The 23,838-nt window shown below is 42.7% G+C and overlaps 1 protein-coding gene across 10 annotated transcripts in view; it reads left to right on the top strand.

The window, feature by feature from the left end:
- The window catches only part of hspg2 (heparan sulfate proteoglycan 2), a 486,508-nt gene that overhangs the window by 381,958 nt on the left and 80,712 nt on the right, over nucleotides 1-23,838 (top strand). For all 10 annotated transcript variants that reach the window (XM_059655629.1, XM_059655631.1, XM_059655630.1 and 7 more), the window contains 10 exons: nucleotides 11-162; nucleotides 1,736-1,865; nucleotides 5,262-5,413; nucleotides 8,597-8,726; nucleotides 10,425-10,565; nucleotides 12,240-12,374; nucleotides 14,733-14,902; nucleotides 17,555-17,750; nucleotides 19,427-19,606; nucleotides 22,525-22,785. In XM_059655629.1, the coding sequence (XP_059511612.1) occupies nucleotides 11-162; nucleotides 1,736-1,865; nucleotides 5,262-5,413; nucleotides 8,597-8,726; nucleotides 10,425-10,565; nucleotides 12,240-12,374; nucleotides 14,733-14,902; nucleotides 17,555-17,750; nucleotides 19,427-19,606; nucleotides 22,525-22,785 (1,647 nt within the window). The remainder of the gene's footprint in view (nucleotides 1-10; nucleotides 163-1,735; nucleotides 1,866-5,261; nucleotides 5,414-8,596; nucleotides 8,727-10,424; nucleotides 10,566-12,239; nucleotides 12,375-14,732; nucleotides 14,903-17,554; nucleotides 17,751-19,426; nucleotides 19,607-22,524; nucleotides 22,786-23,838) is intronic.

Genomic DNA, 23,838 nt, shown 5'->3' on the forward strand with positions numbered 1-23,838 from the left:
CTCCTAACAGCACAAGGCATTGCCCCGACAGTGAGAATTAACCCCTCTACCACCTCTGTCAGCGAGGGAGAAATGTTGGAGTTACACTGCCAGGTCACAGGTCAGCCTGAACCCAGGGTCACATGGCACAGGGCAACAGGGTCACTGACAGCCAATCACCAGGTAGGTGAAAGTGATGGTACAGCTTTGTGTTTTCCTCTTGTGATAAACACATTTGATGTGGAAGTTATTAAGTTGTGTGAACAAAGATTTAAGTCGTCATTGCGTAGAAGGTAATAAATAAGGTAATCTGTCAGCCACCCTGGGCTGAAACGATGCCAAGTGGTTATTCATTTTCTCACAGTGGTTTTTGGTTTTGTGGGGAGTTCCGCTTCCAGAAAAAGACGTTTTCAGCAGACCCCTGTTTGGTCTCCTCAGGAAGTGGGAACTGCAATGTTGGAAGTTTATTCAGAAACAACAGAAAATCTCCTGGGTAACTGTCAGGATACCATTTACCTAGAACTGAGAAAAAGGCGCCGAGATGATCAACCACAGTCTAGAATGGCCAGGGCAGGCTAGATGGGCAGAATGGCCTCCTTATGTCTGTAAGATCCTCTATTCCAAAAAGAGAGAACTTGGCTTCTTTGGTCAAGGATGAATAGTGAAATAGGTGCAGAGTTTACTTGCATGGATGTTTGCCTTGACCTCAGGGGACTAAGCGATAATAGTGACCAACAGCCTGAAACCTGGTTGCTCTCTTACATACAGCAGTGCTGACATTTGGGATGGTCCCCTTCAGCGGCTCTGAGGGATACCTTCATTGCAAGCAACTTATGCGACACTACTTTGAGTTCTGTGTACAACTCAACTAGGAGTTGCTTACCATGCTAATAAGATTGCAGTGGCCAGCTGGTCAAGACTCTACCCACAGTTCTCAAACCCATTGTTTAATTTTAAACATTTTTTTCCCTAATTTCGCACCACCACATCATTGCCAAATTAAGAGCCCTATTTATGTTCTTGAATAGATTCTGAAATTAGTTCAATTCCTCGCAAATCCATTGCCTCATTCCCCTTTAATTGTCTTCCTTCCCTCAAATGACATATCCCTGTAAATTGCTCATTTACTGCTGGGGTCAATCCTGGGCCCATTTGAGTTTGCACCTGGCGTTATGAATAAAAGACAATAACAACAAAAAAATTATGTTTCTTTAAAATTGAAACAAGACAAGATGTTTATAAAACCACGAGGAGCGTAGACAATGTGCATCGCCAAGGTCTTTTTCCCAGGGAAGAGGAGTACAGAACTAGAGGTCAAAGGCTTAAGGTAAGGGGGAAAGATTTAAGTGACCTGAGGGGCATCTTTTTCATGCGAGGAGTGGTGCATAGGACAAGCTGCCAGAGGATGTGGTAGAGGCAAATACAATTGCAACATTTAAAAGACATTTGAATAGGTACGTGGATAGGAAAGGTTTAGGGGGACATAGACCAAATGCAGGCAAATGGGACTAATTCAGTTCAGAAAGCCTGGCTGGAATGGATGAGTTGGGCCAAAGGAACTTTATACCTCTAACATCGTGGTACTCAAACTCTTGACATTCAGGTGTACATTAAACGAGAGGTTCAACTATTATACCTGAAGGTAAAGTTGACCTTGACACTCCTGGATAACAGCTGTGTGTTGTAGTTATGTGTAGACTTATGAACAGCTTCTGTTGGAGTAAAGGGTGTTGTAATTTTCCTCTTGATGCTGCAGGTGCACGGCCGTGTCCTACGCATCCTTCATGTGAGTCCCGCTGACACTGGCGATTACATCTGCCGCGCGGAAAACATTGCAGGAACGCGGGAGTTCAAATTCTCTGTCTCGTTATCTTCAACTACATTCAGTACGTAACTCCGTCATTCCCGTTCTGTGTGTTTCATTATTGCCATCCTGTCACTTTCACTTTGAGACTGTGCTGCTTATGAAAATTTGAAGTGTCAAGCCCTACAGGGAAGAATGAAGGCAAACATGGGAAATCAGGGCTACAAATCAGCGCCAATTTAATTTAGGCCTGTCTGATTTTGCAAAGAGGCTCAAAAAGCAGCACGTTATCAACATGCATATGCAAAGGCACTAATGCCTTTTACAAGCACAAACCCGTGACAATGTTCCCTCATGTTTCTTTGGAGTGTATGGGAGATGTATTTAAGATTGCAAACTCTAAGTCTGTTTGCACATTAGAAGTAACTTAAAACCACCACATAGTGCACAGTTGTGTGGGGGCTGAAAGTCCAGTTGCTGCACATCCACGCAGTTTATAAGGAACACAAACTTCAAGCACCTCTTTCTCTACCAATATGGCAGGCGGTGCATTTCCTGTATGTAGTGAGTGTGTATATACTTGGAGCTATATTGGATTCTTAGGCACCTGCTTTACACTTAAAGCATTAGCATATCAAATGTTCTGTGGGGATTGATGCTGGGTCCACTGTTGTTTGTCATTTATATAAACAAATTTAGAAAACAGGGTTAGTAAATTTGCGGATAACACCAGAATTGGTGGTGTAGTGGACAGTGAGGAATGTTATGTAATGCTACAAAGAGATCTTGATCAATGGGCCAAATCTGGGTAAATACGAGGTGTTGCACTTTGGTAACTTCAGCAAGGCAGGACTTATACGGTTAATGGTAGGACCCTGGGGAGTATTGTCAGAGAGACCAAGGGGTTCAGGGCTACATTTCTTTGCAAGTTGCATCACTGATACAGAAGGTGGTAAAGAAGGTGTTTGGCATGCTTGTCTTTGTTGCTGAAACCTTGAAATGAAGGAGTTGGGATGTTATGTCGAGGCTGTGCAGGACATTGGTGTGACCACCTTTGGAGGACTGTGCACAGTTTTGGTTGCTCTGCTACAGAAAGGACATTTTTAAATTGGAGAGGGTACAAAAGGGGTTTACAAGGATGTTACTGGGCCTGAAAGGTTTAAGTTCTAAGGAGAGGCTGTGACTTTTTTCACTGGAGCATAGGAAATCGAGGGGTGAACTTACAAAGTCATGAGTGGTGTAGATGATGCAAATATCAAAGCTCTTTCGGAGGAATTCAAAACGAGAGGGCATATTTTTTAAGGTGAGAGAAGAAAGATTTAAAAGTAACCTGAGGGGCAACTTTCTCAGAGAGAGGGTGATTCATGTGTGGAATGAACTGCCAGAGGAAGTGGTAGATGTAGGTACAAGTACATGAATAGTAGATGAATATGGGCCAAATGCAGGCTAGTGGGACAGGTTTAGTTTGGGAAACTTGGTCAGCCATGGACGAGTTGGACCAAAGGGTCAGTTTCCATGCTGTATGACTCCAGTAGTTACCTTCAAAAGACAGAAATAGAAGAATAATGTGCGCAATTCTGGAACATTTAGTCTATGTAACTGTGCGATATGAAGATACTGCTGAAAGATATAGAGAAATAAAGGCAGTAGTATGTTCATGTAGTAATTTATTTCACAGCCCCAAATGTGGGGAGGCTCTTGAAATTGCAGTGAAATATCGATTTTGTGGTAATATCCCTCCTTCTTGGCCAGAAGGACCGGATTTAAGCTCCACCTGACTGAACAGATTGATTTACCAATACTTGTAGGTTGCACAGCAACTAGCTCCTCATAAGCAAGACTAGGCCATTTGGTCATTCAACACAATCTTCACTTGTGGCCTTGCTCAAATCCACATTCTTGCACTGACCCCCTATCCCTTGATGCTTTTGTCTGAAAGCCTGGTGTTCTCCGTCACGTATACTCGATAACTGAGCATCCCTGGGCATCTAGGATAGAGGGTTGCAAAGATTCATGGCTATTTCAGTGATGAAACATTATTCTCATCTCAGTCCTGAATGGCCACCTCTTTATTTGAAGATCTCTAGTTCTGGTAGTCGCCGCCATGGTCAATGAAGGCATTATATAAATACTTACCCTGCTAACCCTTATATAGGATTATTCTTTACAGGGTCAGCCCAACCATCCTAGGAACCAGTCTTTATTGCATTCAAAACAAGTCAACTATATCCTTGCCTTCCACTACTCATTCTCTGACTCTACATTTATTATCTTTGCATCCTCCTCACAACCCTAGGCACTGAGAACCTCATCTAAGTTATTGCTATAGATCGTACATTGTTAAGACCCACTTATTGATCCCCGTCCATGAATTCCAGCCTTCCGTTTATTTCTACTGTTTGTTTATAATCCATCAAAAGGACCTGAATCCATAATATATTACCTCTGATTCCTGAGACCTTTTTTTATGATGACCTCTTAAATGAAGCCTTACAGAATTTGATGAATCGTAAAGTGGAAAGAGGTTACTGTTGACTGATATTGACCATGGATTCAGCAAATTTGATATATTAAGGTAACTTCAGTGATGCTGTGTCCCTGGTCCTCGCATTGTGGGTTGCAGTGTTGCTTTGAGAATAACTTGTTACCCCAGGTTCATGATGAACAAGGACTTGGCGGCATGGCCGCTCAGTGGTTAGCACTGCTGTCTTACAGCACCAAGGACCTAGGTTTGATGCCACCCTTGGATGACTGTCTGTGTGGAGTTTGCTCACTCTCCCCGTGTCTGCGTAGGTTTCCTCCCACAGTCCAAAGATGTGCAGGTTAGGTGGATTGACTATGCTAAATTGCTCCATAGTGTCTAGGGTGGGAAATGTAGGGATGTGGTAAGGGCTGGGTCTGGGTGGGATGCTTTTTGGAGAGTTGCTGTTGACCCGATGGGCTGAATTGCCTGCTTCCACACTGTAGGGGTTCTATTCTATGAAATGAAACTAGCCTGAATTTTCCCTGTCCCAAAATGACCCTTTCTAAAGCAGGTGCTTATCAAAGGCAGTAAGAAATCTCAAGGGGAGAAGATCCTGAGCCAACAATGCATCGAAAACTCAGTCGTCTGCAACATCCCATGCTATTTACAACTGAACCATCCAGCTGCAGGTCAGCTGGAGCTGTCCCCTACATCCCCACTGGAATCCTACCATACACCTCAAAGAATGAACATGAACACTTGTGCATGTTTTAGGATTTTAACCTTTCAATTAGGTGTTCACATATCTGAGAGAGTTCCAAGATCACTTAATCAAAACCAGTTGAAAGCTGACGGTCGTGATTCAGTCTGCAGTCCATGATTTTACATGAGCTGTTGTTGAACAATGTCAGCGCAAGGAAGTACAAATGTGAGAGGCAGCCAGAGACAGTATCTGTTGTGCCCAGATGTGGTTTCATCTTATTAAAGTATTTCTGATCTCTGTCCTCTGCACAGCACATGAAGGCGCACCAATAGTGCGAGTTCAACCCCAGCCTGTCTCAGTAATGGAGGGAGAAATGGTGGAGTTACACTGCCAAATCACAGCTCAGCCTGAGCCCATGATCACATGGTACAAGGCAGATGGTTACCTAACAGACAATCACCAGGTATGTAATTGTAGTGGTAGAACACTGCATTTTCTGGGTTATTTTACACAGTTATCACATAATGGAACCTTGAATTGGAACAGGCTGTCAGATTTTATTTTTAAAATTTCTGTGTTTAACTTTTAACTTTGTTCTTTCTTTCTATGTTGTTCTTAAGATTTTGTGCTGAGGGATTTGTACTGAAGATGGTACTATGTATGGTGACATTGTGCACTTTTCACTGTACTTCTGTACTTGAGTACATGTGATAATAAAATCAAAATTAATAATTAATCCAGCTGTAATCAGACATGATAAATGTATCTGGCTTCAGTTTTCACAGAATCCACTTCTCTGCCTTACTTTCCCACCTGTAACCAGTTGTCAGTTTCCTTGCTGTCCATGATCTGTGGCATCTGGTTTTGAATCACTTCTAAGGAAGTTCCAGGACAAGGGTCAGGTCGTGAAAGGCAAAAACAGAAGCTGCTGGAAAAACCTAGCAGGTTAACTCTGATTTTTTTTTTATTCACAGACTTGCTAGGCTTTCCCAGCAACTTCTGTCTTTGTTCCTGATTTACCACCTCCACAGTTCTTTCGGTTTTTATCAGGTCATGAGAAAAGTGTTTGAATGATAGGACACAAACTCTTCAACGAGCTCGGACATATTGGCCCTTACCCAAACCCTTGTGTTTGGAATGGCTGCCTCTTACCCAGGTTCAGCTACAAACTGGGAATAAGGGAGACCTTATTTTAAAAGTTTCTGCAATCTTATGTATTTGTGTATTCTGTAATATTACTAAACGTCTGCAAGTAGGCCACTGATGTACCAGAGGAACTAAATGTTGAGTCAGGTAAAGAAATATTAGGAAGAGTGACTAAAATCTGGTTAAAATTATAGGAATTGTGAAATATTTTATCGATGAAGCTATCTCAAGAGAGTTTCACAATAGAACAGGTATGGCTGATGGTTTCATTCACTAGTGATGGACTGTAGAGAGAGAGAGTGGATGAAGAACAGAGCTCAAGGAGTGTTTCAGTGGGATTATTAGGCTGTTAAGGTTGGAGATCAGGACTAATGGTAAATTTAGCTTGAAAGGCATGCTGGCATAGAATTTAGTCAAGGTTTGAAGTGGATGCATGTGTAAGTAATGCCGTGAGTGGGATGGAATGGTATACTGTCTGTAAATGTGAAAGGTGAGAGAGTTGTGCCTGTCTGAATGCGGCAGAGCAACATTGTCTAAATTTCATTACAAGCAAACAACTCATAACTTGCCTGTAACAATTTCTTGCATTCAGGTGTGGACTGGTGCCAAAATAAATAAGCCACTTGGAATGTGATTTTTTTTTTAAGTAAAGAAACTTCCCTTTTATATGTTTAAAATATTGATTAGCAACAGACTCCATTTGCTGGGCTCTGCAACCATACAGCAAAAGGAACAATCACAAATAACCACACACTAGTGAATAAAGTCTAACTATATTCACCTTGGTGTAAACATTGGTATTGATATAACAACAGTGTTGTACGTGGATTGTCACATCAGCTGTGTGGTAACCTAAAAATGGATGTCAGTCTTATAATTTGCAAATGATAGTCAGTCCAAGAAGATACTGCTACTTCAGTTTGCCGTGGTTGATTGGACGCAAGAATGTGGCAGCGTTCCCTTCAAAACAGTTTGATTGTCTTCACTTTCTCTTCTCTTTGGGTCTGTGATTCCACCTGGAATGTGGCTTTATCTCAGCCCTGGGGTTCCACCCTTTCTGGTGTTCAACAGTGAGTGGGAACCTCATAACAACCAGAGCAGAGAGCCCTTCCTATTTACCACCTACCAATACTTGTAGCCTTGACCAAGTTAGTTCACCACATACAGGCTGCAGATCAAATTTTGGGACCGTTGTCTGATCTGTTTGGCTTAGACTCAGTTTAAGTAAGCGATTAAATTATGTAACTATTATAAACATTAAAATGTTTGTTTCCTTGCTTTAAAGAAAGGGAGAAAAATGTTTCTTGGTTTAAACATCTGTTTCTGACTCATTTTAGTAAACATGGCCCAGGGGCTGGAGTTAACATTTTCTGTCAAGCTTGCTTTAAACTGATGAGGATGTTCCCATTACCAGCTTCCATATATTATCTTGAGGGTTACCAGGATTGGGAATAAAACTGGTGTCTGCTTCCACTTAAGCAGCCAACAGGAAGCAATCTCAAATGTTCCTTTACAAAAGATGTAACACAGGCCAGTTCCTGGTGCAGTTTGCAACCCCTTGGGAGCTGAGCAATAGTCTAACCTGTATCCAGACAAACAGATCTCACACTGAGGGCTACCAGTCAGGATGTTGGGTACCAGTTGGTGCTAATGAGCTCCTGAGTCTACTTCTAGTTTTTTTATTATATGTATGTTCAATGCTTTGGGCATAGGGACCCTATTGATACCTTATTCCAGGGAGGCAAAAGAATTGAGGGTTTAGAAAGGTGGATAGCCAAAGTAAAGTGCGCCCAAGAAGAGATTTAGATTTTATTTACTGTTCCCAGCTTGTATGTAGTTCCAAGCCCACAATGAGTACATAAAGACTTGGAAATTCAAGCATTGAAAAGAAGATCATAGAATCTCTAAACTGCAGAAGCAGGCCCTTTGGCCCATCCAATCTGAAGAGTATTCCACCCAGACTCATGCTCCTACCTTATACCCGTAATCCTGCATTTCCCATCATCCACCCATCATGCACATCCATGGGCACTGTGGGTGATCTAGCGTGGCTAATCCACTTGGCCTGCACATCTTTGCACTGTGGGTGGAAATTGGAGCACCCAGTGGAAACCCATGCAAACTCCAAATTAACAGTCACCCAAGGCCGGAATCCAACCTGGATCCCTGGCGCTGTGAGACAGCAGTGCTAACCACTGAGCCACCATGCCATCCAAGCCTAGTTAGTGCAGAAAATGGGATGCCAACACCGTTAGCACCAACTGGTACCCAACAGGCTGATTGTGCCATCAGTTGTGCTCTCACTGGAGTTGTTCATCAGAATGACTTGCAACCCCAGCAGGACTGGCTACGTACAATGAACAGTTGCTATGCTGCCACCAGGCGTTAACACAATATTCAAATAACCTCTGTTTGACGTGGGATATGTTAAGTGTAACCATGCTGAAGGCTGTGTAGTGTAAATAACAAATCCTTGTGCTTCTCCTGTTGAATATTTTAGGTAGAGGGCCCTGTGCTAAGAATCTTGCAGGTGACTAGTGCTGATGATGGAGATTATATCTGCCGTGCAGAAAACATCTTTGGAATGCAACAACTTAAATTCTCTGTCATGGTTACCTCCACGACATCCAGTATGTAAACCCAGTCGTTCTTGTTCATTATGGAACTATTCACAATCGGATGTTACCGCCAGTTTTGTTGAATGATGCTGTTTTCATATTGTTGTCTGTTTGCAGAGAGTTTCATTGTATGTTAAAGAAAAGAGAACTTTCATTTCTATAGCACCTGGCAAAACCTTGTGTCGTTTCAAAATGTTTTACAGTCAACTAAGTACTTTCAAATTATAGTTACTCTTGTGGTGTAGGATCTAGTTCAGAATGTATGTCAAAGTTTTTGGAATACAGTCTGATGACTTGAGTAGGTGAAGAGTTTTATGACATGACAGGCTTATCCTGATAAAATTAGGCCAAAACGCTGATTGATTTTAAGCTGTAAGTAAATAAGTGTGGCTTATTTACTATTTGGAGATCCGTGAAAGCTTGGGTTATCTCCACTTGAGACTTCAAGAAAAGATTGAAGCTCAAGTCAGAAAGTATACCAACCATAATATAACTATCTGGACAGGGAAAAATGCTTCACTGAGCGCACTTAGTACTCAGCTGCAGGGAACCCAGTCTGTAGTTACCTGTTGTTTAGTGGAAACGCACTCACCTCTGTGTCAGCAAATCATGAGTCCACATTCACAGGAACTTGAGCACATCATCCAGGCTGGAACTGTCAGTGTACCAACTTTCAGATGAAGCGGTAAAACCCCTTGCCTACCTTCATGGACGGAATCCATGTCACCAGGGAGCGTGGGATTTCTCCCCAGAATCCGAGCCATTATCATGTTCAAAATCATGCTGAGTTTAGATAGAGCAAGTAGTGTTTCTGGTGACAGCATCTGTTAACAGAGGACACCGATTTAAGGAGATTCCCAAAAGCACCAGAGCTGACCTGAGATAATACTCTTTAGTTCACAGAGTTACAGTGATTTGGAACACACTCTGAAGGGGTGCTGGATGTTGATTCCAGAAGGAATTGGAAAGGTACTTAAAGGGTAAACCTTGACAGGGCTTTCCAGAATGAGTTGGGGAAGAGGACTAATCAGAAAGTTCCTACTCCTGCAATGACCTTTCACCAGCACCAGATGGGTCACATATGCTCCAATTGTGTTGTATCACTCAATCACATTGATCCCTAACCAACATTATTAAAACAAAATAGATAGCCTGGTCACTGGTTTCACTGCTGTTTGTGGGATTTTTACAGTGGCTGTTTTTCTCTACATTCAGGAGTGATTCTAATGTGACATTACTTTGTTAGTCGCAGTGTACTTTAGAATGTCACAGAGTTGCAAAAAAATGCTTTACAAATGCATCATCTTACTTTACCATGTTTTGGCATGATATTCGAGGGAGATTGTGGTGTCATGGTAATGTCACTCACGTGGTAAACCCAAGGTCCAGACTGATGCTGTGGGGCCATGAGTTCAAATGCCACCAAACTTTGTAGAAACCCATCTGGTTCACCAATGTACCTCCAGGGAAGGAAAGCTATCATCTTACAGTCTGGCCTACATGTGACTCCAGACTGACAGCAACTGCCATTTGAAATGACCTAACAGGCCACTCAGTTCAAGGGGCAATTAAGGATGGGCTATACATAGTGACCATGCCAATGGCACCCACATTCAATGGAAGAAGCATTATTATTTTGTGGTAAAGAAAAAAGCTGTTCATTCTTTTGCTACCTTACGCCTAATGTTAACCTTTCTCATTGTGCTATAGGGGAACTGTTGCCAATTATAAGTACTGGGCCACAAGACATTACTGTCATTGAAGGTGGTGATGCCTCCTTCAGCTGTCAAGTTGTTGATGGAGCTCAACCATTCAGCATCAAGTGGAAAACACCAAATGAGCCATTACAAGGTACACCGCAATGGGACTTAGAGCTGTATTGTGTAAAATGCTGATACCTGAAGGTGGAATGGGAGCTGGTGAACAGGTTAACCTTTTAGGTTACCCTTTAAACCTCTTGCCTAGAATGTGTTTAAACAAGGACTCTTTTTTTTATAGAATCCCTACTGTGTGGAAACAGGCCCCTCGGCCCAACACGTCCACTCCGATCCCTAGACCATCCCGCCCAGACACATCCTCCTGTAACCCTTCTCATCTACACATCCCTGAACACTAAGAGACAATTTAGCATGGCCAATCTACCCTAACGTGCACATCTTTGGATTGTGGGAGGAAACTGGAGCACCCAGAGGAAACCCTCTCAGACATAGGAGAACGTGCAAACTCCACACAGACAGTCACCCCAGGGTGGAATTGAGCCTGTGTCCCTGGTGCTGAGAGACAGCAGTGCTAACCACTGTGCCATCATGTTGCCCCCTATTCTTCAAATAGCCATTTAATTGGGATTTTCATTAAGGTCTATTTTAATATAATGTTCCCTTTATTTAACCTGTCCTCATGTATCATGACAGCATGGCGGCTCAGTGGCTAGTACTGCTGCCTCTCAGCGCCAGGGACCTGGGTTCAATTCCAGACTTGGATGACTGTCTGTTTGGAGTTTGCAAGTTCTCCCCGTGTCTGTATGGGTTTCCTCCTACAGTCCAAAGATGTGCCGGTTTGGCCATGCTAAATTGCCCAATAGTGCCCAGGTCTGTGCACACTAGGTGGATTAGCCATGGGAAATGCACGGTCACAGGAATGGAGTGGGAGGACTGGGTTTGGGTGGGATGCTGTTCAGAGGGTCAAATGGCCTCTGTCCACACCATTGGGCTTCTTTGATTGCCAATGTGTACATTGAACCAGAGAGATGTATAAGTGGGACCACACTCGGGAATGTTAAGTCCATGCAGCATCTCCCAGTTGCCTGATTAGTACAGGATGTTTCAGGGAGATCCAGCAAAAGGAAAAATTTTCTTCAAGCAGAACACCTTGCAATATAAACCATTGACTGTTAGACCCAATGTGTTTCCTGTGAAGGGTGGAGATTGTTTTCCCACTCTCTTATTGACTCTTGAACCACACACTATACTGTTACGTGAAGGTGACGGTCTTGGACTGAGATAGACAGGGCCAGAAGTCACACGACACCAGGTTATAGTCCAACAGTTTATTTGAAATCACAAGCTTTCGGAACACAGCTGTTTTGTCAAGTGGAGTTTTGTCATCTGATGAAAGAGCAGTCCTCCAAAAGCTGTCAATTCAAATAAACCTGTTGAAATATCACCTGATGTCATGTGACTTCAGCTCTAATGTTTAAAATGAAATGTTTAAAGGCCGGGTATTGCTGCGTGGATTCCAAGTTTTATCTTGTGTCAATCATTGAGAAGCCTTTGGATTTCATCCAGCTTCAAACCGCACACCTTGCTTTAAAGTTGTTTGTTTACCAGATTTGTAACAGTAGCTATCCAGCATTAAATGTATTACTAAGTTATTTATGATCGTATCAACACAGTGTTGTTCTTCCTCTTCACTGTTTTGAAGCCTGTATGTCAGTCTCTTGTGCAGCAAACGCAGGGCACATCTGAACTCTCGCAATAGCGACGTGAAGCTCTTCTAACAGCTTTACCTGCTCATCTTGTGTTTCAGCAAATGTGAAGATCAGTAATGATGGCTCTGTGATTAAAATCACTCGAGCTCGTCAGCGTGATCAAGGCCAGTACAAATGTGTGGCTCAAAATCGGTTTGGATCAGCATTCAGCATAATGACTCTGGTTGTACAAGGTACAAAGTTGTAAAGTCGAAATGCATTTTTTAAAAGTAGGCCCATCTGTGGAAGTGATAACGGGAACTGCAGATGCTGGAGAATCCAAGATAATAAAATGTGAGGCTGGATGAACACAGCAGGCCCAGCAGCATCTCAGGAGCACAAAAGCTGACGTTTCGGGCCTCGACCCTTCATCAGCTCTGATGAAGGGTCTAGGCCCGAAACGTCAGCTTTTGTGCTCCTGAGATGCTGCTGGGCCTGCTGTGTTCATCCAGCCTCACATTTTATTTCCCATCTGTGGAAGCATCATTTCACAACTATCTCTGCATTTTTTTACCCCTGACAAGTTGACTAGTTCTCAATGTTCCTGTCTCTTGATAATGCATATTTTCCTGGATTTTCTCCAAAGGTTGCTGAATTAAGTACATCATTCACATTGTGACCTTACCCTTTGATTTATGCCTTCCTGAAGAATACTTGGTATTTTGTTGACTTTCCTGTTAGCACATGACCAAAGTGTTTATTCACTCCCCTTCTCTTGGATTCCCTTTTCAAACTCCATTCTCCTGACTCAAAAAAATTCATGTAATCTGGCACACACTGGTAACAGATGACACTGGTAAATCAAAAATGTTGGTTAGCAGAAGCACTGACTTTAATGGAAATCATGTACCGTTCTGTCAGTAGTTAATGAGCTTTGGGAGCCACCCGGGCTCTTTGAAAACGAAAGCAGAGCTGAATAAGTACTTGCAATAGCAAGTGGGCAAGTTTAAAGAATATTGGCTGACTTTAGTTGTGCTGTTATTAAACTTCACAACAACCAGCTAAAGCTGTCCAGCTGTTACGACAATACTGAGATGCTGGCTCTCATCAATACAGCTTCCATTTGGAAACGTACACAGGTTCACCGGAGAATATTGAAGATTCTGGGTGGTGGAGCAGTCTGATTTATACTGAGCTAGATAATGCAAATTTTAACTTAAATCATTTACCCTTCTTCAATTAAATTGTTTGTCAGCAAAGGCAATTTAATATATTTATTCCTCTTAATTCAGTGGAATTGCCTGCACTATGCTTTCAAGTATCAGCCATGGGTCAGTGATAGCACAGTCATCACTGAGCCAGTAGTTTGTGGGTTCTAACTTGAGTATATGATCTGGGTTGGCAATCCAATGCAGTCCTGAGGTACTGCTGCACTGTCAGCGACTCTCACGCTTTGGATGAGATGTTAAAACCTGAAACCATGTCAGAACTGTTGGGAGAAGTAAAATTTCCCATTGCACTATATGAGAAAGAATAATGGAATTTCTGCTGGGGTCCTGGCCGACAAAAATGCAACTTCAATTACAACTAAAACAGTCAATTGTCTCATTGCTGTTTGTGAGATCTTGCTGTGACTGAGCTAATTGCCTCATTTTCCTGCATTATAAACAGGAGCAGGTTGTCTGTGAGGCATGTAGAGATATCTTGAGAAGGGCTGTATGAAAGAGCTATTTTCTTTATTTTCAGCTTAGCCATCTCTAGCCTCACTCTCCGCTTGATGCTTGTTGATTTATTTTAGCCATTGGGTTGCTGAAGCACAATTATCCAGAGGCACCCTAAAGCAAGAGCTTGGTGAATTGTAGTCAACACAGTGTGGAGCTGGAAGATCAGAGCAGGCCAGGCAGCAGAAGATTAGCAGGAAAGTCGACATTTTGAGTTGCAACCCTTCATCGGGTCTCAGAGTCTTGAGAAGGGTTCTGAACCGAAACATCAACTTTCCTGCTTCTCTGATGCTGCCTGGCCTGCTGTGTTCCTCCAGTTCCACACTGTGTTGACTCTGACTCCAGCATCTGCAGTTCTTGCTGTCTCTCGGTAAATTGTAAGCCGCATCAGAATTCATCTCACTTGAATTGGATGGTACTTCCCAATTGAATTCTATCCCTGGCCTATCTTAATGCTTTACCTTTGTTGCTCCCCCAGAATGACAACTTTTATTGGTGAGGGATGGGTTTGAGAGAAAAGTTATTGAGCAGGATAGAGTTCCAAACAGCAGGGATGAAGGCACAAAAGAAATGACTAAGGTCGCCACTGTTTTGCAGACTCTGGTGTCAGTGACCAAGCCTCAGAGCTCATTGCATTAGGCCATAACCATGTGCTGAGGAATGGCGGATAACCTCGCAGCTGATCCTAGAACAATCCAATCCAAGTATCTGCTCCACAGCCTCCATTGTTGCCTTAGAGCTCGTGACCCAGGTTACTTGTTCCACACTCTGGGGGTCTGGGGCCTGTGGAATAGAAATCTGGCGGATCTTTCCTGAGTTGTACAAAGTAATCCGTGGCCTGATTGTCGGATCAGTGGAGTATTGTTTTTCTTTTCCCTCCTTTGCTTTTAGGACCTCCGACGGTCTCCATCTCCCCCAGGGGCCCAGTCAGGCTGGGTGTGGGTGATTCCGTTACACTGGAATGTATAGGCATGGGCGAACCTCGGCCTACGATCAGATGGCGTCGGGTCAATGGCAGGCAAAGGAATAACCTGCCGAGGGAAGGCAATCCTATCCTAACGGTGAGTAGAAGCTGGCCCCTGACAATCTGTCACTCTGAGAATCATAGAATCCCAACAGTATGCCATTTAGCCCATCAAGTCCACTTGGACCCTCTGAAGAGCATCCCACCCTGGCCAACCCCTCCCATCCTCTCCCCATAATCTCTCATTTCCCATGGTTAATCCACAACCTGCGCATCCCTGGGCACTATGGGCCAGTTTAGCATGGCCAATCCACCTGCGCATCTTTGGATAATGGGAGGAAGCCAGAACACCACGCAGACGCAGGCAAGCATGCAAACTTCACACAGATACTTGCCTGAAGATGGAATCGAGCCTAGGTCCCTGGCACTGTGAGGCGGCGGTGCTAACCGCTGAGCCACCGTGTAATAATAGCTCCTCTCAGTTATAACCCCATGAGTGCTATTTGTTGTTTTATTTTATTGCATTCTGGCCTCATTATTGGTAGGACAGGCCATTAATATCCATTCCTAAGATCCTGAGATATCTCATTGTTTTAATTCACAAGAATTAATGATGTGAAGATTAGAAAGCTATTGCTAGGTGGTTGCAGAATCTTCTCTCTGTGACAGTATTATCACAGTGTTTGCCACATTTACCCATTCGTTGACTGTTTTAGAAAGTGGATCACATCATCTTCAGTGTGAAGCTTTTACATTATTAACCTCTCAGTGAGGACAATGCCCCTGTTGAACTTATTTAGCAAGTTATGCATGAATTAAACTCCACTTTGAACTCCATGCCAATATTAGCAAAGGCAGAAAATAAATTATGTAGAATTTAGTTGTGCCCAGGCCAAAACATCTGGCATTAATTCATAAATTTATACACTGAGGATTATAAAATCAACAAGCTAGAGCTAACAGAATGCAGATGTTCGTGTGCCTCTATCTCTCTTGCACACATGGCAAATGCTGTTAGAAGTACTTCTCCAGATAACACAGAGCCCCTAGGTACTGGCACAACATGGGGAAACAGATTCACCCTCGGGCAGGGTGTTTGCTCATTTATAAACTGCCTGCTACCAGAATCCTTTTTACTGATCACCCTTTAGTTACACGCTGCAGAAGATAATGGCTTTTCTCCAACTGCTTTAGCTTGCCCTTAAAGGTCATCTGCAGCACCCAAAGATCCAATCTGCTTACCTATAAACCTATCCACTATTTTTAAAACTAAAATCACACTTGAATCGAGGATTACCCAGTACATATAAATGAAGCTTCCAGGCAGATCTGAGCCAATAACTTTACCCAAGGAAAACAATTATGTCATATCTTGATGAGAAGGATGTCCCTCGAAAGTCCCTACATAATTAGTATTTTTACATAACCATTTGCTGTTTGTCGCATTTCCATCCCATTTTTGTGTTGACTCTTTCCTGTTATAATTGTGATTTTTAGTCTTTTTCCTTCATGGGATGTCAGCTTTGCTGAGTAGGCCAGCATTTGTTGTCAGTCCCTAATGGCCCTTAAACTGAATGGCTGAGCTATTTCAGAAGACATTTGAGAGTTAATCGCAAGAACTCCACATTCCCATTCAGCGTGGAAACTTCCTGAACAAAGGTCAAGTGTTGTAATTACACCATCGCATCATTGGATGGGCACTGCTCAGTTTTCAGTCTCTCATTTCTCATCTGCCATTTGAGTCATGTCGACACATCAACCGTCCCTATTCCTCTGCTGTTCGAATTGCCAAATGTCTGACAGCAGAATATAAATAATATCAAATCAATGTGTTACATAATGAATGTGAAACTGTAAGATGACCATTGACTGAAGTCTGCAAGGCCTGATCCAATTAAATCCATTCCCTTATGTATAAACATATGAAAGAGAAACAGAAATAGACCAATCAGCCCTTCGAGTCTGCTGTCCTGATAATTAAGATCATGGCTGATCTGTTTTTGTGTTTGAATTCCACGTGCACATCTACCCTATAATGCATAGTTCCCACAACAAGAATCTATCCATGTCCACTTTAATAGCATCCTTCCAAGGCAGAGTTCTGAAGTTGTACATTGTTCTGTGAGACAACTGTTTTCCTCATCTCTATCCTAAAAGGACAACCTCTAACTGTAAAACAGTTGCTCCTTGTTCTGTGTGGACTGACCCACAAGAGGAAACATCCTTTCCATGTCCTCCTTGTCAAGGCTATTAAGCATCTCATACATGTCAATCAAATCACCCCTCACTCTTCTGAACTCCAGTGGAAGCAATCCCAGCCTGGCCAACCTTTTCTCATAAGGCACCCCGCTTATTCCAGCTATCAATCAAGTGAATCTCCTCTGAACGACCTCCAATGCCTTTACATCCTTCCTTAAATAAGGAGACCAAAAGAGCACACAGTATTCAACATATAGTCTCACCAATGTTTTTCATAACTGAAGCATAGCATTCTGACTCTTATGTTCCATTCTTGCCATCTTAAAGGATAGTATTTACGTTTGCTTCCTTGGAAGTTAGCCATTGTGGTTTTTACTTGCAGGGAGGAATGCTCAGGATAGATTAATTTCCCATTATTCTTCTATTAATGCTTTGTGACGTTGCCCCAGACAGAAATAAATAGAATTTGAAAAGCACTGTAGCATGAAGATTGTGCTTATTTTACAAATGCCAATATAACCTTAGAAGGTTTATTTAATTTTTATTTCAGATTTCTTCAGCTCGTCTGCAGGATTCTGGGACCTACTCCTGCACGTCCTCGAATATGTTTGGCAGTGTTGATTCTCAGGTAGAGGTGATTGTCGAGCGATCAGCCTCCACACCTCAGGTTCCTCAGGTCACTGCAGAAGAGCCATCAGTAACTGTTACAGCAGGACAGATAGCTACCCTGCGCTGCTCAGCTACCGGTATGTTAGGATACCATAGCATGCCAGTGATTGTCATACAACTTCTCAAATCTCACCAGGGAGGTTTATCCTTCCTTCTCTGTCTGATATTGTCGACCATGGCTTAAATAATGTGCCCTGCCGTGGGTTGGCACCAAGCTCACACTTCACGAGATGAATGTTTCTACTAAGGAAACATGCTGGAAGGCTTGCAAGTACTTTGTGTTAATAAGATAATACAGCAAGGTTGGAGATGTAAGGAAGTCAGTATTAAGTGCTGCTGCTGTCAGGACAAATGTTTGATCTTATTGCATATGTACAAGCTTCACAGTGCTGCTTTTTTTTATTCTTTCATGGGATGAGAGTGTCACTGGCTAAACCAGCCCAACCAATTGCCTTAGACAAGTTGATGGGTGATGAGCTTGAACCAGTGAACTGTAGGGTCACCTCCTCCCCATTTCCCCCCCCCCCCCCCTCCCACAATGCTGTTCAGGATGGAGAAACCAGTTATTGTCCATCCCTAATTGTCTTTGAACTGAATGGCTTGCTAAGCTGTTTCAGAGGGCAGTTAAGAGATAATTACATTGCTGTGGCTCCGGAGTCACCTGTAGACCAGACAACCTAAGGATGGCAGAGCTCCTTCCCTAAAGCACATTAGTGACACAAGAGGGTTTGTTTTTGGGTAACAGTTCATGACAGCTGTCGTGGACACCGTTGCTGAGGCTAGCTTTTGTATTCCAGATCTTCTTTGCTGTATAACTCTAAGGCTATGGCTTTAGCTGTTAACTGAATTCAAATTCCACCAGTTGTGATTTGAGCCCTTGGCCCCAGAACATTAGTCTGTGACTCTACACCACCTTCTCATCCATTCAACAATATCAGCAAAGAAACATTCATGGTTCTTGAGGAGGTTCTCGGCACAATTATACTCAAATTTCTTTCTCCATTTTGACACATATGTAGTTGTACAAATGTGTTGTACCATTGCGTTAATACTCTGAGCAGCCCTGAATATTGTTTAAGTACACAATTCAATCATTCTGGATGTAATGTTTTTGTTCACTGCTTCCACTTTGTTAGAATAACCTGCTGGGAGTGACTGCTGAATGATCATTGTATCAAGACATAAGAAAATCTTATTTAGATATAATCCTAAGAAATTGTCAACTTCAATCTCTGGATCTGATCTAGTGACAATAGCACTGCATGATAGTCTCCCCAACCTGAGTCATAGAATAATACAGCATGGAAACAAGCCCATCGTCCCAAACTGGTCCCTGCTGACCATGGTGCCCACTCAGCTAGTTCCATTTGCCTGCATTTGGTCCATATCCCTCTAATACATGCACGTATCCAAATGTTTTTAAGCGTTGCTATCGTACCTGCCTGAACCACTTAATCAGGCAGCCCATTCCATATACGCACCACTCTCTGTGTGAAGAACTTGCCCCCCAGGTCCTCCTTAAATCTTTCCCGTCTCACCTTAAACCTGTGACGTCTAGTTTTCAGTTCCCCATCGCTGGGAGAAAGGCTATAAACATTCATCCTATCTATGCCCCTCGTGATTTTATGCACCTTGAGGAAGTCAACACTCATTCTCCTACATGTCCTTGGAGGAACAAGGGAGAATTGAATGTAAAATGCAATGAGTTTATTCACCAGATTAAATGTTTGATTCTTCTGTTTGGTTACTGTAGGTTACCCCACTCCGATTATTCAGTGGTCTAAGTTGCGAGCCCCGTTGCCATGGCAGCACAGGATTGCCAATGGATCTTTGGTTATTCCTAATGTGGGACTGCAGGATTCTGGACAGTACATCTGCAATGCGTCCAATTCCGCTGGATTCAATGAGTTATTCATCACTTTGGATGTAGAAAGTAAGAACTGGCTCATTGGGATTTTATTTTACCCTTCTTTTGAACATTAAAACTTTTAAACTATGAATTTTTAGTAGGTGTGCGATATTCCCATATTTCCTGAAGAAATCCTTAGTGGTATGTTTGAAACTTTGAACTCACTGGAAATGGTTCTACCAGCAGTACTTGGGTGACCAATGATTGGGTCAATACAGAGTCAAGCTGGAGGAACACAACAGGTTAGAGAGCATCAGAGGAGCAGGAAAGTCAACGTTCCAGGTTTACACCCTTCATCAGAACTGGCGAGGGGGAAGGGAGCTCATAAATAAATAGAGGGAGGGGGTGGGGCTGGTGGAAGTTAGGTGGGATACTGATAGGTGGCTGCAGGTTGGGGGACTGGAGATTGGTCAGTGGGCGGAGGCGACGGGGGAGATGTAGGGGCAGGTGCAGCACCTCATGCAGTTGCAGGGAAAAATGCCAAGTGTGGTGGGGTGAGTGGGGAGTCTGGAGAGGACGAGGGAGTCACTGATTGAGGGGTCCCTATGAAAGACAGATGGGGTGGGAGGGAAATATCTCTTTGATCGTGGGGTTGGATTATAGGGGAAGAAGTGGCGAGCTCCCTTCTCCCTCCCCAGTCCTGATGAAGGGTGTAAACCTGAAATGCCCACTTTCCTGCCCCTTTGAAGCTGCCTGACCTGCTGTTCCTCCAGCTCCACACTGTATTGACTCTCTCCAGCATCTGCAATTCTTACTATCACTGATAAATGACTCGGAAAGATTTCTGTTTCTAACAGCACACACATTATAACTTCAGGACTTCTCATGCCCTTTACAACCAATTAAGTGTTTTTAAAGTACAATGACTATTGTGGTTCAGGAATTTCAGTAGCCAATTTGTGCACAGCAAGCTCCCACTAATAGTAGTGACCAGAGTTTTTGCTCCCATCAATAGTAGTGACCAGAGTCTTTTTTTTTATTAATGGTGATGTTGGTCGAGGAAAATCTGTAGGCCAGGATATTTTCTTCAGCTAACCGCTGTTTACCGTTTACCACAAACACAATTACTTTATAAGCAATTCTCAGAAATTGCAAACCTTTTTCTACTTAGAATGTTCGTTCCCACAAAGGACACTTCATCAAAGTTGCCACATGTGACCAGTCAAATCCAAGAATGTCTTATGTGGCCCTTCGCTGAACCACTGTGACAACTATGGAAACAAATAATGATATATACGTAGCACCATACTAAGTCTTTCAACTGAGTTTTGGAGTGATTCACAAGCAAGAAATTCCCTTTGAAGGATATTGCCTAGTTGTAGATAAATAAGGCAGCTGTTAGCCACTCAATAACTCCTGCAAGCAGCAGTGAAGTAAATAATCTATCAGCTTCTTGCTATGATGGAGAGGAGAGAATTGTCCAGGGAACCAGAACTTGTTGCTTTTCTTCAGGCAAAGCTGTGGGCACCTCATCTGAATTAATGAAACACTGCCAAAGAGAAGGAGACCCACAGTGTAGCTCCTTGATGCCAGTCCAGCAAATGCGCTGGAGTTTTGAAACTTGCCTTGAGCACACAATCATTACACACTGATAAGAGTCTTGCCAATGCTTTGATGTGCTTTATCACATCTCGTTGGGTAGCATACTGGAAATCACATATGTATAGTAAAATTCTGCAGTTTACATGATATCCAGACTTAGATTGATAGAAAGCATGGATAATGTTTCCATACTTAGCAAGAATTCCTATTTATGACACTAATTAGGCTCTAGCAACAAGTGAACAGTTTTAAACTGTCAGCATATAGCACTCCATATTCAAATCCTAATCTCTTCCTACACACCCTCTTTCATACACACGAAAAGAAAAACAGACAGGGAGAAACTGGATGTGGCAAAGGAAAACAGGGAGGGTGTTCAGTAGTTCCTGTTATGGTTGCTAAGATGGTCAATACGATTCAGACAGTGGTCAGCACAATAGATGATTGCTGTTCAGTCATCTATCTCCAGATGCTTCCACTTCTTTGCAAGAGACACAAGTGGCTGGTTCACTTAAAAAAAATCTTTGACTTTTACCAGATAAAAGTTATGGGATAAAACTGAAAGAAAGAGAAACTGGTTTTCTTGAAATTTAAAATGGGTTTTTGACTGCAGAGAACAGAAAGGCACTCCTGAACTGGTGGAGATCAAAACACTCTCTCTATCTTATTATTCCAGAACTAAGCTGTTCAGTTATCTGAGAACCAGTCATATGCTGGTTGGTTGACAAACAGCTTTTACCATCAATGACTAATCACTAGTTCATGGACCAGTCAAATTCTTATTGCTACTCAACTGTATCTGTATACACAACTCCTTGACCTGTGTTCATCCGCAACCATTTCAGTTAATGCTTGTTTGCAAAATGCTTGTCAGGTTGCTTGTCTTTCAAAACCTGCAGCAACCTTTCAAAACACTTGTTTTTAAAATTGTTCTTTCTCATTTTAGTCCACAATTTTTTAAAAAAAGTTTAGAGAAGGCAGGCTTTACAATTCCTTGTGGAACTGAAGGTTTGTGGACAACTTGATGATGTGACTGAGATAGTAGGAATTGCAGATGCTGGAGAATCTGAGATAACAAGGTGTAGAGCTGGATGAACACAGCAGGCTAAGCAGCATCAGAGGAGCAGGAAAGCTGACATTTTCGGCCTAGACCCTTCTTCATTTTTTTCTGAAGTTCTGAAGAAGGGTCTAGGCCCGAAACATCGGCCTTCCTGCTCCTCTGATGCTGCTTGGCCTGCTGTGTTCATCCAGCTCTGCACCTTGTTATCCTTGATTATGTGACTATCAGACACTGGTGAACCTATAATAATCGCACTCTCATTAACAGTAGTTAATTTGTAATTATTTAGTTAACATCCAAAGACACTTATGAAGTAATGTAAATTTATCTTGTTCCTCAGCTGCACCATATGCAACCTTTGATCAAGAGGTTGTCACTGTAAGGGTTGGTGAGATCATCCGACTACACTGTCTATCCCAAGGAACTCCTCCAATAACATATGAATGGTCCAAGGTGAATGGAAGTTTGCCAAGTAGGGCAGTCAAACGCAACGGGTTCCTGCAAATTAATCTCGCCGTTGTATCGGACTCAGGAAAGTACCGCTGCATGGTGAAGAACAAAGTTGGTCAAAGTGATGCAATTTCAACAGTGACTGTGAAATGTGAGTAAAATAGTTTGAGTAGTTCATTTTCTTCTCATTCTTCCTGCGCTGCCATTTCACTGAACTTTAAAAGCAAGTTAATAAGTACCTGAAAGGGTAAACTTTGCAAGATGGCGCAAATGAAGAGGGATTGGAACTAATTGGTAGCTGTTTGAAAAACAACACAATGAACTGATGGTTCTATTGGGTCCAAAAGTCAACATTTGGATTCTCAAATGCTCCATTAAAACTGAGATTGGTGAATGTCATTTGATCAAGGCAGAAGTACCTGATGGTTGGATGTTGAATTCGAACCAGTGACATTCAAGTTATTGCCCTCTTTTTGGTTACCCTGCTTCCTATATTTGTGGTCATCAATTCCACTACTATGAGACACAATTGAGGTTGCAGAGAATCTTGAAGTTTGTTCATCAACCTGGCTTCTGAATTTGATGTGGCTGAATGTCCCCCCTTCGAATACCTAATATGGAATGCTGATGGGACAACAGAGGCAGGGACCTCTGGAAGGTGTGGAGACTCTTGTTGTGGGAGCTAATGTTGGTGATTGCTTCTTGAACAAGTGTATGGAGTTCCCACTTGCTTGAGATGGGAGCTTTGTTAATGTGTAAAATGATGCCATGTAGCTAACCCATACCCCCTCCCCCACACCCCCAGCACTCGTGAGTTCAGGGAGCTGAATTCCAAGCATTACCATTGAAACCCACTGAGGAGGTGGCCATGAATAGATATAGAGATGGGAGAACATTTAAAATGTTTGACAAATTACAAGGCGTCCAAGAAGCCCAGTCCTGTACTTTTGATGCTTTTACCACCTGGTACAGGAGATCTCTGTGCAACCTATAAATTATTTACTTATTTTTGCCTAAATGCTTTATATTCACGCAAGAACTTTGGTAGGAATCCTGCAGACTGACCAATTTGGAGGGGATAGCAATTGAAATCAAGCAACCCACAAAGCTGTGCCCTCTTGCTTGTTCCCATGATCTACTGGTAGAGCTCATAAGCCTCATTTGGGTCACTGTTGTTTGAGGCTCATTTTCCCCAAAGGAGATT

This window comes from Stegostoma tigrinum, chromosome 28, assembly GCF_030684315.1.
Source record: "Stegostoma tigrinum isolate sSteTig4 chromosome 28, sSteTig4.hap1, whole genome shotgun sequence".
NCBI classification, from domain to species: domain Eukaryota; kingdom Metazoa; phylum Chordata; class Chondrichthyes; order Orectolobiformes; family Stegostomatidae; genus Stegostoma; species Stegostoma tigrinum.